The 17221-nt window shown below is 39.1% G+C and overlaps 1 protein-coding gene across 4 annotated transcripts in view; it reads left to right on the top strand.

Annotated features, from left to right (window-relative positions):
• enpp2 (ectonucleotide pyrophosphatase/phosphodiesterase 2) overlaps positions 1-16978 on the top strand; it is a 49738-nt gene extending 32760 nt beyond the window's left edge. For 3 of the 4 annotated variants that reach the window (XM_042331807.1, XM_042331806.1, XM_042331805.1), the window contains 9 exons: positions 795-882; positions 2146-2315; positions 2714-2762; positions 6045-6184; positions 7037-7172; positions 7448-7525; positions 13595-13727; positions 14852-15005; positions 15855-16978. In XM_042331807.1, coding sequence (XP_042187741.1) covers positions 795-882; positions 2146-2315; positions 2714-2762; positions 6045-6184; positions 7037-7172; positions 7448-7525; positions 13595-13727; positions 14852-15005; positions 15855-16025 — 1119 coding nt within the window. In that variant the 3' untranslated portion in view covers positions 16026-16978. The other variant, XM_042331808.1, reaches the window with a different exon arrangement.
• The last annotated feature ends 243 nt before the right edge of the window (positions 16979-17221 follow it).

The raw sequence follows: 17221 nt of genomic DNA, 5'->3' as shown, positions 1-17221 counted from the left end.
AAATCCCGGCTGGAATTTCCAGATAAGTGTAATTGCAATGCCCTTATCGGCCTTTACCGGCTTTTTCAGTGCTGCAAAATGCCAGTAAATGGCTGTACCAATATTGTAATTGATTGAATCCCGCGAACTAATGACAGCGAATAAACTACCTTCCTCTTGCGAGATTAAAACTGAGTCAAAGTCGATACCCGGTCACTGAAGACCAGCGAACTCTGATACCCATTGTTGTCCCCAGTAAGATCCATTAGTTCACTAAAAGCACATTCAACCTTGGACTTTTCTTGTCTGATTTCCTTAGTGCATTTATTCATTGAACCACTTGGAACTCTGTATTTCTTCCTTTTTGTCTACATAATTAAGCCTCTTCATCACATACCATTCTCTGGATAAGAGGTCAGGCAGGTGCTGTCCCTAAACCTTTGCCAATAAGTATCACAGGTACATAAGAATAATACAGGTTGCCTCAAAACCCGATATTTGACACCTTGTTATCATGGTAGGAAATGGAAATCCAGTTATAAAAACCCACTATAAATGTTAGTGACCAAAGAGGCATAAAACATATCCCAGGTGAGTTTTTGGAAGAGAAGGGATTTGGTGAGAAGGGAGAGGTTAAGAGCTATCAAAAAGGAACATGCTTGTTGAACCTAATGCTCTTTTTATATCCTAAAACATTTTTATTCCTATGTTGCCTTGGTTAGAGCAACTCTTTTTTAACTATTTTTATAGTGTACATGCTATGTTGGTGCAATATATTGATGACTTAAGTTTCACTTGCTCTATTGTTTCTGCAGACTGTTTTCATAGGCCATGGTCCTAGTTTTAAACATAGAACAAAAGTGCCACCCTTTGAAAATATTGAACTGTATAATGTTATGTGTGGTAAGTTCTTCTTTCAAGTCTTCACATGTATAAAAAACGAGAGCAAAAGCACATTTAACACACTTTACGGGAAACCTATATTTTTAGCATGTTTCAAAATCCTTTGATGCGTTCTGTCACAGAAATGAAGGGAAAGATCTCTACACCGGATATTAAGTATGAAATGGAACCCACTTTTATGTTTTTTTTAGCAATGATTATGTAGCTTTTGTAGAGGTTGATGGAAAGAATTGAATTAACAACTTCTAAAAGAGCTGTACTTGTTTTTTTTAAAAAAACGTCTGGTTTAGACATTCTCAACAGGAAAATTAATTAGCAGTTTCTCAGGGGAATTAAATAATTAACTTTAAAGGGAAATTAAATAGTGAGTCCTCAAAGAGGGAATTAAATAGCGGGGGTAAAACTCTTCATTTCATTGTTGCCTCAGCTTTTTGCTTTTTCATTACTGTAAAAGTTTTCTTAGTTGTTATCTTCAGGTCAAAGCACTGTGTGCATACTTCGACTTTTAATCTGAGAACATTTTTCTTTGTTGCTAAAAGTTATTCTTGCTCCAGGAGTAGAATATGTGACGCAGGCTGGAGGAACAGTGCTTTAGTTAAGATTTATTGAACATAGAACAAAGTTTTTAAAACCGTCTGCAAATCTAAATTTATTAGTGACTAATTGAGCTTGATTCCTGTGGTCACTAAGATCAGAAAAAAGTAGAGCAAGCGCACGGTAATACTCTTATGCCTGGTTTAAACGTCTGACAGTATATGGTATTCAGCAAGACCACAGGGTGGCTGTTGTGTCATACTGCAATAATGGGTGTTCTTCTGATGTGAAGGATTAGACACATCGTTGAGGCAGGACTTTGCTTAGCATCTACTCATGCTATATATCATATGAGAGCACTTGATCTTGACACTCTGTGACCAAAACAAAGTGTTTTGTTTCCCAACCTTACTATCCCAACCCCTTGATAACGACAAAATTCATCCGCACATGTTTGCTTTATTTTTTAAAAAAGTACATGTCAGAGCACCGTCGTGCACCAGCTAGTTGTGTGCTGTGGTGTGATGTAGCCTTGGAGACTATAACAAAAAGACCTCCTTTACATTCTTTGCATCAGTTACCTGAAGCTTTTGAGTTTGTATATTCTTGAGTTATTTTCACTTGTCAGCAAACCAAACTGCATTTATGGTTGCTGACGCTTATCATATGAATTTAATTTGGGAAATTTGTTAAATAACTTCTTATGTGTTAATCTTTTTCTACTTTCAGACCTCCTTGGATTAACTCCAGCACCTAATAATGGAACCCATGGTAGTATGAACCATCTTTTGCGGAACCCTTCATTCAGACCATCCATGCCAGATGAAATCTCCAAACCATCCTTTCCTGTTGCAGCTGCAACTGTTGTGGATGATTTGGGCTGCACGTGTGAAGAGAAGGTTTGAAAGCCAGTTTAAACTTTTTCCAACCATTCACTGAATCATCCAAAAGTATGTGGCTGAAGAAACAAATAATTTAGTTCCCGTTTGGTTAATGTTAATTAACTTTTGCTCCTGTGTCCATGCATGTGTGGAAGTCTCAGTAGTTTATTTAAAAGAAACAAAGCAGGAGCTGACTTTTCATTGCTTCTACCCCTCAGCATTGTTGGGAATGGTTGCAGCAGTTTGGTTAATAGTGCTCTCGCCTCACAACCTTCTGACTCAGATGTGAGAGTGTGACCAATTAAGCCAGGCTGACATTTTCATCTTTTAATCTTTCAGAAGCAGAACACATGGTAATCACAAATTTGTTACATTGAAATGCATCACCTCAGTATTTTATCTTCCTTTTTTTGTAGAATAAAGGAGATGAACTGAACAAGCGTCTGCAGAGCAGGGGAACAGAAGGTAAATTGTTTTTAACTGTTTAATAATTTAAATTCTATCGTGCTTTTACATCATTGATAAATAAGTGCACTTTCAGGAATGCAATACTGGCATCCTTCGTTCACAAATCATGATCTTATTTTCAGACGTTGGAAAGACGTCACAAAATGCCTCACACAGTTGGCTAGACACCTGAGCTGGGGAGAGATGAAAGAGATGTGGTTGGGTTGAAATGACCATAATGGCATTGAAGATTTTTTGGGGGGGTTTCAATTTATGTCACAAAAGCTCTTTGTAAAGGATTCCTCCTGATTTTGCTATCAGAATTATAACCATTTCCAATCCTTGTTCCAACAACAACAACAACAAGATTCCATTTATAGAGCGCCTTTCACATCGGGAGGACGTCCCAAGGCGCTGTACAGTTGGGTCAGGACCCGAGCAGGGGTGAAATGGTCAGGGTAAGGGGAGGGAAGGGAGGGAGCAAGGAGGGGGTAGAGAGTCGAGAGGGGAGCTGAAGGCACGGTCAAAGAGAAAGGTCTTGAGACCGGCCGTGAAGGAGGAAAGGGAGGAGGCGGCGAAGGCACTGAGGGATGGAGTTCCAGAGCCTCGGGGCTGAGAGGCTGAAGGCCCGGCCACCGATGGTAGGGCAGTTGGGGCGGGGGATGTGGAGCAGACCGGAGCCAGAGGAACGGAGGGTACGGGCAGGTAAGTAGGGGGATAGTAGGTCAGAGAGGTAGGAGGGAGCGAGGCCGTGAATGGCCTTGTAGGTGAGGATGAGGATCTTGAATTCGATCCTCTGGGGGATGGGGAGCAAAAGAAATATTTGTACCAATTTTTCAATTCTTATATCTCCTGGGTACTAATTTAAGAATTTGGTTATGGAACTACAATTTGAGAACCAAATCTTAAGTACTTAATCATATCCTCTCTTCTTCGAAGACATTGACTCATGCTGGGGTATTGCCCATGACTTGCCAGTACTTTGCCCAAATGGGCTTTTATTATGTGTGAGCCTTGACAGAGTTTATTCATAGGTTTAATTCAGCAATTTAATCATGAGTTGTATCACAGCCAAGCAAGTCTTCACCCAACATCCTGCAAAGTCCAGGATTAAGCAGTGAGGTGGATTTGTGGCAAACATGGGAAACGACTGCAGGGTAAGGAGAGCTCTGGCCTACACTGTGGAGTCCTGTAGCTCAGTGGTTAGAGAACCTGGGTTCAATTCCCAGCAGGGTGAAACGTTGGGCAAGTTTCCTTACTCCACACACACATGCTTCTGTTTACCTAATAGTAAGTAGGAACCCGGTTGTTAGTCGATTGGCGGATCGCTTTTCTGGGGTAATAATTCCTTCAAAATAAATAAAAATAATTTGGTCACTCAATCCATGACTGTTTGTGGGACACTGCTGTGCACAATTGGCAGCTGTGTTTCATACACAAAATATATGGTCAATTCACTTTAGAGTATATTCTGTGAAGCGCTTTGATACGTCTTGAAGACGTGATAGGGCGCTATATCAAATGCAAGGATTATTATTATTATTGTTATACTGACCTGGCACTGAGCACCACGGAGGTGGAGTCAGCTTCACAGCGGACACGCCTGTTTGCCAAAGGCCCTCACATAAGGACCTGGATTAAGCAGCTGGTGCTGAGTAAGCCTGGTACGCGGCATTGCACTTGGACCTCAAGAACATTAAGGTGCCTGGCACACCACACTCTATCCTGTAAAGGTCCTCCTACCACGCTGAAGGCAGATGTCCGCCAGATAGCTGATGAGGAAACTCTGAGGCTTGGGGCAACAGCTGCTGGAAATCATTACCTGGAGTCCGAGTTTGTGAACACACGTTCGTACATCCAGGACTTGGAATCCACCTTGATTGGCCTGCATAGAGGTAAGCAGCTACTGCTCAAGCTCCGCACCTCCAACTGGTGGAACCATTGCTCAATGGGAAGAAATGTGTGTCCGAGCTGCAGACAGGAAGACGGTGGCAATGTTCTCACACATTTCATGCTGAGCTGTGTTGCCCACTAGAAAGCTTGCAGGGAGCTGCTAGTACCTGCCATCTACCTACTGAGGGCTCAAACCCATGCTTGTCAAATATCGAATCACCAACTAATGACTAACCTCCTCGGGGTGGGGTGGGAGGTCTCCCTGGAGCTGAACTGGCTGCAAGGTGACATGTTTGGCAATGGAATTTCAGGATGGACCCAGCCCTCTATCGCGGTCTTGGCAATCTAGTTCCTGAGCCAGGCAGGTACACAGTATTGCAGGGTATTGCTGATGACAGCACAGACAGGATGGCTCATCGCAGGACTTGGAAAGACAGACGAATCACTGGGTCAGGGATTCTTCCCACTCAGTTCCTGAAAATCCAACAACCCAAAGCCCTAATGGATAGGGTGATCCTAGCTGGACAAACAGCAGGAAAGCTTGCCAGTCAGTGGTCTCAATGCCACATTTTAGCTGGTTAGACTCTAGCAAAACTGTTTGACAAAGTACCTTATGAAAGATTCCTTCATAAGTTGTGGTCATTGGGTATCAAGGAAGGGCAAAACACGGACAAAGATTCAGAATTGCCTGAAGAGAAGGAAACAGAGAGTCTTCATTACGGGAGTTAGATTGGAATGGAGAAATAGTAAGTTGAGTTCCTCAAGGGTCTCGCTGTATGAAGAGGTTTTGAGATATTTCAGAATCATAAATCGCAATACTAGCATTTTATACCTCCTATATTTTAATGACCTTGATTTGCAGACCCAATCTAAGATAGTTAGATTGGCAGCTGACATCAAATTGGAGGGAACTGTGGAATCAGAAGAGGCAGCGGTTGACAGGGTATCAACGTGGGCTGACAATTGACAAACAAAGATTAATACTGATCAATACAAGGTACTACATGTAGGATCCAAGAAAGGATCAATCTTGTGACCTATGGTACTTAACACAACATTGCACTATGCTTTGTTAAATTGATGTTTACTGAACAACAGTGTGGATTTAGTGAGAAACCATGGAATGATAGAGATAATAAGATCATGTAAAGATGTCTAATTTGCAGTATTTCAGCAACACGCTGATAATAAAAGTAGGTAAGGAATAGGTAAGGAACATTGTGGCAGTGATAGTCAAATGGGTAAAGGACACATGCAGTGGCAATGAAAACGGGGAAGCTGTATTAGTCAGGAATATCTACCACATGGAGTTATTAAATGCTGACTGATGTGACTTTTGCTATTAGTTTGATTTTCCATTGATTTCACCCATGATCCGAAAGTTGTCCTTTGCTTTTCCTCCTTTAGAAAACAAACATCTACTTTATAGTCGTCCTGCAGTTACTTATCGTACCAAGTACTACATGTTACATCACCATGGCTATGAAAGTGGTTACAGTGAAACCTTTTTGATGCCTCTGTGGACGTCATACACAGTCCCCAAACTGGTTTGTATTCCATTACAGCTGTTTTGTAAAATGTGTTAAATGTAACCCAACTCTCCTCTGTCCGCCCCCTTGGGTCAGCTAATGAGCATCCCCCAGCCTCTCCATTCCACCATCAGTACCCGTGTCTTTAGCAACAACTCCCCTAACCTCTGGAACTCCCTGCCTCGCACCCTCTTTATCTATCATTAAATCCCACCATATGACCTACCACTTACCCTATGGTCACCTTTCCCTCTCCCCCACCCCCTTCTTCCATGCTGGGATCCAGCCCCACCAACCGTGCAGCACTCCAAGATGTTACGTTGCATGAAGGGTGCTATATAAATGTTGCTTATAGTTGTTTTTCTTGCTCAGATGCTCTGTTTTCCATGTTGCAGGTGCACAGAATTGTGCAGAATTGCTCGCATATTAATGGATCAATTATAATATATTTTAAACTTTCAGAGGACAACTGATGCATTTAAGGCCTATTTGCTTGTTGTGGTGAATATGTGGTGAAACCTGGAGTCCAGATTTACTTCATTTCTGCAGCATTTTGGAGCGTCCAGAATTTGGCAATTGTTAAAAATACAGCTTTAATTCTGAAGCCAGTTTTCTGTAAGTTCTTACAAGAACTAAAGTTCAGACTGAAGTCGATAATTTGCCAAATTCTGCACTCTCTAAAATTTTGGTACAAAAATAGAGCAAATCTAGACTCCAGATTGACTTTCTCACCAATGATTTTTTATTATAGGTTTTTTAAAGAAAAATGCTAACATAATTATAAAAAAACCTTAAAGAAAAATGCTAACATAATTATAAAAAAAACTTAAAATGTGTTATTGTAATATTTATATTTTACATCAAATACAGGTGGAGGTCTCTAACCTTCCAGACTTCCTGAGTAACTGTGTAAGACCTGATGTTCGTATCTCAGCAAGTCACAGCCAAAGTTGTACAGGTTATAGAACAAACAGACAAATTTCATATGGGTTTCTTTATCCTCCCAGTAAGTTAACTTTTTTTTATAACTTTCATCAAAGGTGTTTAGATAATTTAATGTACATTTTATTTTGGCCAAACTTTTATTACCATTTGTGAGGTTTGACCTAATTCTTTCTCCCCTCACAACCTCCAGCCATACACCATCCTCTGAAACAAAAGTTATTTTATTAGTTTCACTTTTATCATTTAACCTATCGGACTGAGCCATTTTGCATTGTGACTGAAATTGACTTGTAATCCCTCTCAGATGCATTTTAATTTATATTTCTTATTTTACAGCTCTTGGATCCACACTTGATGCTAAATATGATGCCCTTTTAACATCAAATATTGTTCCAATGTTTCCTGCTTTTAAGAGTAAGTAAATGGAATGAATTGTAAAGTCGAAAACAAAACTGTAAGAGGTAGATTTTTGGTTGACATTCAGTTGTTGAATGGTGAGGTGCTTTATTGAGTGCTGAAAATTTCCACATCAAATTAATGTGATACGTTAAAAGGTGCACAATTTTTTTTTGATTTTTGATGAGAAAAGTGGACTCCATTCAGGTAAGGTATTGCTTGTCAAGCAACCGTTACCTTTATTGTTGGGATTGTGAAGCCAATTCATTCTCACATTGAGGTTGCCTGAGCCATGGCAAATCTGCTTGGAACTTCATTGACAAATTATTCACAGCCAAGACTTGAATCTTTTCCTGAGGATCTACAATGACATTTCTCATGGTTTCAGCTTTAAAATTAAATAATAATAATAATAATCCTTGCATTTGATATAGCGCTTTTCACGTCGGGAGGACGTCCCAAAGCGCTTCACAGAACACACTGTAAAGTGAATTGACTGTACATTTGTGGGCGAACGCGGCAGCCAATTGCGCACAGCAATGTCCCACAAACAGTCGTAGATTGAAAATGACCAATTTAATTATTGTTTTTGGTTTTTGGAGGGATTATTATTAGGCGTGTGGAGTAAGGAAACTTGCCCAAGGTTTCGCCCTGCCTGGAATTGAACTCAGGTCTCTCTAAAGGGTAAACTTGGGAATTTGCTAAAATTCTGCATAATTGTACATTTTAAGATGGTAGTAATAATCGTGCATTTGTTGTAATGCTTTATCGCATCAAAACATCTCCATTTTTGATAAAGCACTATATCAAGATTTGCTTCGAAGATTTGTAGCATAATGTTTAGCACGCTCACCTCCCATGAGAGAGGACCCAGGTTCGATTTCTGGGAGGGGTGAATCTTTAGCAAGTTTCCTTACTCCACACTCCTCTGTTTACCTAGCAGTAAGTAGAAACCTGGTTGTTAGTCGATTGGCGGATTGCTTTCTGGGAGTAATAATCCCTCAAAAAAAATTATTTCACTCAATCCACGACTATTTGTGGGACATTGCTGTGCGCAACTGGCTACTGCATTTCGCCCAGAAAATGCACCTTCAATTCACTTTACAAAATATTCTGTGAAGCACTTTGAGACAACTCAATTGCATGGTAAGGTGCTCTATCAAATGCAAAGATTATTATTTTTAATTATCAAAGGCAGGGATTATTATTATTCTAAAATCCTAACATTTACAGATATACAAAATTTGGGACAAACCCTAAATTCATCCTTAATTTGGAAGCCAGTTTCTTGAAATAAAAAATTTAAGTCAAGATTTCCAAAGGTTTAAGGCTAAGAACATGAGAAGTATCACACCCCAGCTGTTCTGATCCCACACTGTGCTTATTTTACCTGTACAGAAACAGCTACATCAGGACAATCCATTAGTTGATTCCTTGGAAAACAACATAATGGTGACAATAATATTTATTGTGCAATAAAATGTGATTTGTTTACAGTGTGTCTATGTTATGATGTTTGTATGTGTTTTTTCTCCCTTAGCCCCCAGCTGTGTGCCGTTCCTTGGTGGAATGCTATTATCTCATATCTTGTGGTTCTTTAGCATCTTGAAATGTCCTTTTTTGTGTATGGTCAAAAATGGGCAGGAGATTCTTGCTGGCAGCTTCAACTGGTTAATTCAATCCCAGAAGATAATAATAATCATTGAATTTGATATATTGCTTTTCACATCTTCTAGACATCTGAAAGCGCTTCACAGAATAGATTGTAAAGTGAATTGACTATATATGTGTGGGCGAAATGCAGCAGCCAATTGCACACAGCATTGTCGCACAAACAGTCGTTGTTTGAAGTGACCAATTTATTATTGTTTTATTTGAGGGATTATTATCAGGTGTGTGGAGTAAGGAAACTTGCCCAAGGTTTCACCCTGCTGGGAAAGGTTAGGGACAGAAATCAAAGGTTCCTCTTCATCTTTAGGTGTCTTAACAGTAATTGTTGTTGCATCAGAGGCAGATGACTCAATACTTTGCCTGGCAGAACGACCGCTCTGTGCCAGTACCTTAGTAACACTCAGCGCACATCTTCACCAATGCTATTTGCTTTGGCCAATTGAATAAATCCATCAGCAATGTACGTCAATACATTTTTGGAGATCAAATCCAATCTTCACTTGAGAGATGTTGCTCTCTCCAAAGAATTACACAGCCTATTTACAAGAGGCTGTCACATCCTGGGTCGAATTTGATAATATGATGATCTGTCTATATGGACCTCTGAAAGAAACTGATTGTCGTTGAGGTATTGAAATTGTTTTGCTCAACCACCTGTATCAGAAACCTCAGGTTCCTTCTCCAGAGTATATCTGAAAAAGCAGATGTGTTCAACAATCTGTTTTTATAGCACGGATGTCAGGTCTGTTTCCTCCACAAGTCTGGGGTATTGGTGGTCCAAACTTTCATTCAGTTCTCGCTTATAATTCCATTTTTCCTTTTGTAACATTGTGCAGACATGAGAAATCGTTAAAATCGATCTTAATTTGGAAGTCGGTTCTTTTTAAGAACTATAGAAAGACACAATTTTTAAAAATTCTGCAGTCTTAAATTTTAACATAAAATAGTCTTGCTAGCAGAGATTGGGTGTAATTTTGGACCTCTATTCCTTTAGAGAAATTGGCAATCTTATAGGAGCAATGTAATAGTATCAAATCCAACAATGTGCAACACAGTGTGACACGATGCGTGATTGTGCGTGATAGTTTCTGAACTGATGCAAGTCTGGTACTGCTATGATCTGGACAGGGGGAATATGGAGCTGAGTTCCTCTCTCCCACCCACTGCTGCTGTGGTAGTATCTGAATCTGAAAATACTAACACATGGAAAACTATCAGGATTTTGAACACAAGAACAAAAGAACAAGGACTTATTGTTTGCATATCACATTTTAACTTCAGGGACCAAAGAGGAAATTTTCTTGTGGAGGCATGGCTGACATACTGAATGAGTACTTTGCATCTGTCTTCACAAAAGAAAAGGATGCAGCTAATGCCACAGAATCAGAGTTGAGGGTAGAGAAATTGGATAAGATAAAAATAAACTGAGAGGAGGTACTAAAAAGGTTTCGGTGCACAATGTAGATAAGTCACCCGATCCGGGCGGGATGCATCCTAGGTTACTGAGGGAAGTAAGGGTGGAAATAACAGCCAATCCTCCTTTCAATCCTCCTTGGACACTGGGGTGATGCCAGAGGACTGGAGGGTTGCAAATGTTACTCCCTTGCACAAAAAGGACAGAAAGATAAACCTGGGAACTATGGGCCAGTCAGCCTAACGTCAGTAATGGGGAAACTTCTAGAGACTATAATCGAGGACAAAATAAATTTTCACTTACAAAAATATAGGTTAATAAAGGACAAACAACATGGGTTTGTTAAAGCAAAATCGTGTCTAACAAGCCTGATAGAGTTTTTGGTGAAGTAACGAAGAGGATGGATGAAGGTGGTACAGTTGATGTAGTTTATATGGATTTTCAAAAGGCGTTTGATAAAGTACCACATAAGAGACTTGTAAGCAAAATAGAAGTCCACGGTATTAAAGGGACAGTGGCAGCATGGATACAGAACTGACTGGGGGACAGAAAGCAGAGTGGTGGTGAACGGTTGTCTTTCTGACTGGAGGGAAATGTGCAGTGGTGTTCCCCAGTGGTCAGTATTGGGACCACAGCTGTTTTTGATTTGTATAAATGACCTGGACTTGGGTACAGGGAGTACAATTTCCAAGTTTGCAGATGATACTAAGCTGGAAAAGTAGTAAACAGTGAGGAGGATGGTAACAGATTGCAAATGGACATAGACAGACGTAAAATGGCAGACATGTGGCAGATGAAGTTCAATGTGGAGAAATGCGAAGTGATGTATTTTGGGAGGAAGAATGAGGAGAGACAATATAAGATGATGGTACAATCTTAAAGGGGTGAAGGAACAGAGAGACCTGGGGGTTCATATAAGTAAATCTTTGAAGGTGGCAGCGCAGGTAGATAAAGCTGTTAAAAAAGCATACGGGATTCTAGGCTTTATAAATAGTGGCATAGAATACAAAAGTCAGGAAGTTATGATGAACCTTTATAAAACATTGGTTAGGCCTCAGCTAGAGTACTGTGTTCAGTTCTGGGCCCCACACTTTAGGAAAGATGTCAAGGCATTGGAGAGGGTGCAAAGGAGATTTACCAGGATGGTACCAGGAATGAGGGACTTCAGTTATGAGGAGAGGCTAGAGAAGCTAGGATTATTCTCCTTGGAGCAGAGAAGTTTAAGAGGAAGCTTAATAGAAGTTTTCAAAATTATGAGGTGATTCAGTAGTGTAAACAAGGAGAAACTATTTCCACTGGTGGGTGGGTTGGTAACCCGAGGGCACCAATTTACAATAGTTGTTAAAAGAAACAGAGGGGAGGTGAGGAGAAATGTTTTCACACAGCAAGTGTTCAGATCTGCAATGCATTGCCTGAAAGAGTGGTGGAAGCTAATTCGATAACAACTTTTTAAGAGAGAACTAGATAGATATTTGGGGAAGACAAGTTTACAGGGCTATGGGGAGAGCGCAGGAGAATGGGTTTTTATTAGATAGCTCTTTTCAAAGATGTCGGCACAGACATGATGGGCCAAATGGCCTTCTTCTGTGCTGTATAATTCTATGATTCTATGATGTGGAACTACAATGACAGCAAAAAAGTTTTAGTGGTGAGCACATGCGTGTTCATGGGAATATGACTAGCCAACTACATGACTGAAACGTCACTAATTTGTTACAGTTATAGTGTAGGGTTATAGCTAGGGTGGGGGAGAGAATCAGTGAGAGGAAGAAAGAGTCACAGAAATAGAGACATGGAAAGACAGAGTGAGAAGGAGAGGAAGTAAGTGATCGAGAGCAATAGTAAATTGTAGAGTCAGAGAGAAAAGCAGAGACCAAAAAATTGCCATATTGTACCACTTTTATGGCAGATCAACTGCTGGTTGAGAAAGTGTTAATTCAGAACCAATTTGTATTTTGCCTGATGATCTATTATCCATATTGGGTCTTTATCTATAATAAAACTGTACTTAATTAATGCAAATAATTGTGTCTCAACTCTAATTAGGCTGTTCAGACACCTACCAGGATTCATTGTTTGTTGCACTTTCCTACTTTGCTGTTAAATCGAATGATAATACTGCAAACCAAGTGTCTGGCATAACTCTACACTCAGTAAGAGGTGCGGAAGAAGGCAGTATATATTGTGTGCACCCGAAAACTCTTTACAGCTATTTGCTGAATTGGGCTTGAAATTTGCCATTTAGATGTATTAAGTTGACTCATTAGTTATACAGCTCCACAATCGAGAGTTGTTAAGAACGTTGTTAATTATTTCTTGCATAGTTTGCTGATTCTGAACTACTGTCCACAAAAGCAGGGCTCCTTTCAATCCAGTGGTGAACAGTGTACAACTCCCTGTCTTTATGTGATGGAAATGATATAAAATCCTGGGTTTACTGATTATCAGTGTGTTGTATGATAATACTGAACCTGTTACTCTGACTTTCAAACTGGATGTTGCAAAGTTTGTCCTATAAGCAGTTTTGTAGAGTTCATCAAATGGTCACTGGCCAGTTGTAGGTGACTGTTACGTCAATTGTAGTTCACTAGCATTTTTACTTGTTTGTAGATTACACCTGATATAACACAGGGGTCAGCGTTGTTGCACAATATAGTCATTTCTGTCTGAAACATGTTTGCTAAGAATTGCAACAGTATTTTTATTTTCTTTGCATAAACTGGGGCATCACCATAATCTGCATATTGTACGCTAAAGCAGTTACAAAAAACAATAATATTTTTACCTTTAGAAATCTTCTTTGTAACAAAACTAATGCAATGACCTCGGATCAGAACCTACTTGTGGTGAATTATAACAGCCAGAAGTAATAAGGAGACACTTTCTGGGGAAAGTGTTAAATTTGGCATCTTTGATTGCTTAAAATATGCTCAATTTGAAATATGCAACTCAATGCAACCTTCAATTCCCTGAATCATTTTTCTTTGGTTGCTGTTGTGCAGGAGTGTGGAACTACTTTCACAAGGTGATAGTCAAGAAACTGGCTTTGGAACGAAATGGAATTAATATCATTAGTGGCCCTGTGTTTGATTACGACTATGACGGTCTTCGTGACACGCTTGATAAAGTAAAACGGTAAGGCTTTGTATTTTGTTTATTGTTGACTGGGTAAAATATGGGAATCGTCTTTCTGCACTCTTTGTGTAACTCTGTGTGTAATTGAAAATGAGCGAACTAGTTGCAATAGATTTAGCCAAGTTGTTAGAACCCATTCACTTTGCACAATGTACCATCTGAATGCCAGTAGGGCTACACCTATCTGCCCCCTGAGAAGGAGGAGAGGCAAAATATGTGTCCAGCAAAAGAGGGCACTGACTAATTCAATTTGTATCCTCTTTTGCTGCACTCAGTAACTCAGGGGAGTAGAAGGTCACCTCCTTCTCCCATCCCCTGCTTGCTGTCCGGCACCATATCTGTAAAGTGCTCTACACATAGGTGAGTTTCATAAATACAAGTTGTTTTGCTTTTCTGCATCAGACCATGGTTTCAGCACAGAGATTCTTTTAGTCTGTAGTGTCGTACTGAGACTCTGTGTGTGTGTGTGTGTGTATATATGTAAGCTATGACCATGGCTTATGATTTACCATTACAAACAAAACATTTTAAATTCAATTAATAATCAGATGTAATCCTTCTATTTGATATAGTGCTTTATCATGTTGTGGAGATGGCTCAAAGCGCCTCACAGGGTCTTATTGTAAAGTGTAGTGACTGAATTTTGTAGGTGAATGCAGCAGACAATTTGTGCACAGCAATATCCCAATGAAAACCACAAGATGAATGACCAATTTGATTTGGGAGATTGTTGGCACAGGGAGAAACTTCCTTCCCTTTTTGAATAGTGCATGGGAGCTTTAACGTCCACTTAAACAGGCAGATGGGACCTCACTTTAATGTCTTATCTGAAGGACGGTACCTCCAACATTGCAGCACTCCCTCTAGCACCACATTGGAGTATCAGCTTATGATTTTGAAGTCCCAATGTAAGGCTTGAATCTACAATCTTCTGACTCCGAGATGAGAGTGTTGCCAACTCAGTTAGGCTGGCAACATTTTTTTTTACAAAAATATAGTTAGGAAATCTTATGACTAGTTGTCCTCTCCCATTTCCTTACTGAAGCATGCATATTTGCATACAAATGTGAACAATTGTGTATTTTCAGTCTCAGTGTCATTTTAATTTTTTCCTTTTATTTTAGATTTGTTGATGGCTCAATCCCCATTCCAACTCACTTCTATAGCATCATCACAAGCTGCCTGGACAGCACTCAGGCCGTGGACAGGTGTGATGGGCCACTGACTGCCACTTCTTTCATTCTCCCCCACAGACCTGACAATGATGAAAGTTGTAATGTAAGTGTTGAAAGCAGCAGACTCAATGCTCCCATTAAGTACAATGAATAATCTGATATTTTTTATATAACTAGACTGGAACTACAATTTGTGTTACCCTCTTATATGTGCCTCCTGCTTTTTTACTTCCCCCGGTCAAGTGTTCAGGAATTGAAAAAATACCTAGATGGCAATACTCTGGAATCAGATTTTCAATTCTCAAGTTGTATAGTACTTTATGGATTGATTTAGCACCAAAATCTCACCCACGCAATAAGAATCATTGAACCTGATACAATGAATGAATCATGTTCGAGTCAAACATGAATGATAGGTATTGAGACTGTCGGCCAGACCACTTTTGGGAGCTACTTAAAATGGCTCCTTCAGTGTTCTCTGGGAATCCATTGCTTCCAGGTATGTCAACTGAATATAAATAAATCTTAGTCGCATACAGATAAGAGTGGCTGTCCCAGAGTGTGTCTGGGAGCAAATGGGGTCTGGGAATGGATGGGGTCAGAAAACAGACAGGGTCTGGCAATGGATCTGGGAATTGGTCATCGAAAAGAACATTTTTAAAAAACTGAATTTTCTTCAAAATATTTGGAGATTTATTATTTATTATTTGAAGAATATGGAAAGCTTGAGTAGGGTTTGATTGAATAGTTTTTTTTAATGAAAGTACTTTGATTAATTTGTCGTCCATTTAACATAAATAGTGCAGAAAAGGTGCATTTTAATAGAAATGTTTTTAAAAAGGGCTCTTTTTCAGAAACAAAATTATTAATAGAAAAAAATTAAGAATGCAAGCAGACTAATTTGAATATTTATATGCCCAAAAACTAATGTGTTCTGTGTGTGCATTTTCAGAGCAACGAGGATGAATCGAAATGGGTTGAAGACCTCATGAAATTACACACTGCACGTGTTCGTGATATTGAAACCCTGACCGGCTTGGATTTCTACCGTAGAACCACCAGAGCTTATCCTGAAATCCTGTCTTTAAAGACATTTTTACAGACATTTGAAAGTGAAATCTAAATTCCCTTTTGTGTTTTATTTTGTTGTAGTACATCTATTACTCACAGGTGTATATTTTTTGAATACTCTTTTTGTGTTTGTATTTATTAATTCAAAATCAGAATATTTTAAAGAAAACTGTTTCTTTGAAGCTTTGCACCTAATATGTCACATTTAATAACAAGCATGTATGTGGTCTTTGTTTCTTTTTCTCCTTTGTTATTATTTAGCTGTTTGAGTGCTGTCTGTCTGTAAACTGCATGTAATACTGCAGATTTTGTTTTAGCCTAAAATTTGGATTCATGCTCCAGGCCCTAGAAGTGCATTGAGGAAATCCTAGATTGTTCAGTGCGCTGTTGATTTTGTAATTGTCGTCCTATTCTATGAAAATGAAGGTATGTAAAATTACATTTATACTTCACTATTGTTGAGATTGGAGCAGACTTATACTTATACTTTGGAGGCAAATCAAGTCTGAAATATAATAAACCTAAATCAAATTGCAACAGTTGGCTTTGTAAAGGGGTTACTTACTTATGGACAAATAACGTGATATATCGAATGGAACACCAAACTGATATGTTAAACAGGCTATGGAGCACTCACATACCTATGCTTTCAGTGGGAAATTAGGCATAACACTCAGTGGAAGGAGAGACTCAGAGGGGTGGGAAATAGAATAAATTAGTAGAGGGTTTGCATTGTTTTCGGGGCACCTGCATTTTCCTGATCTGTACTTGAACTTGGCAGGACAGATTCAATGTTTCTAATTAATGCATATCTTTCAACATTTAACTGCAGTCAAAAATGTATTGGACTTTTTGGAGAAAACAAGAAGGTTATTTTCAGATTAATACTGAAATTGTCCTAAACGTTTGGATAAAGTTAATAATTTTCTACATTACCAGTATTTATAACAATACAATAATAATTTGCTCAACTTTGTAAATACTAATAAAGCATTTTAAATCTCATTTGAATATTTGTTAAGAGTGTCTGAGAACTGTGCTATTCCACATATCCGTGACATTTTTCAGGTTGGAGGAAAATCATTCCCACAGACTGACCAGCTCAATAATAATAATAGTAATAGTAATAGTAATAATAAATAATAATAACAATCCTTGCATTTGATATAGTGCCTTATCATGTCTTTGAGACATCTCAAAGCGCTACACAGAATATACTGTAAAGTGAATTGACTGTATATTTTTGTG

The sequence above is a fragment of the Callorhinchus milii genome, unplaced genomic scaffold (genome assembly GCF_018977255.1).
Source record: "Callorhinchus milii isolate IMCB2004 unplaced genomic scaffold, IMCB_Cmil_1.0 Scaffold2, whole genome shotgun sequence".
NCBI classification, from domain to species: Eukaryota; Metazoa; Chordata; class Chondrichthyes; order Chimaeriformes; family Callorhinchidae; genus Callorhinchus; species Callorhinchus milii.
This window is presented reverse-complemented; position numbering and strand designations above follow the sequence as displayed.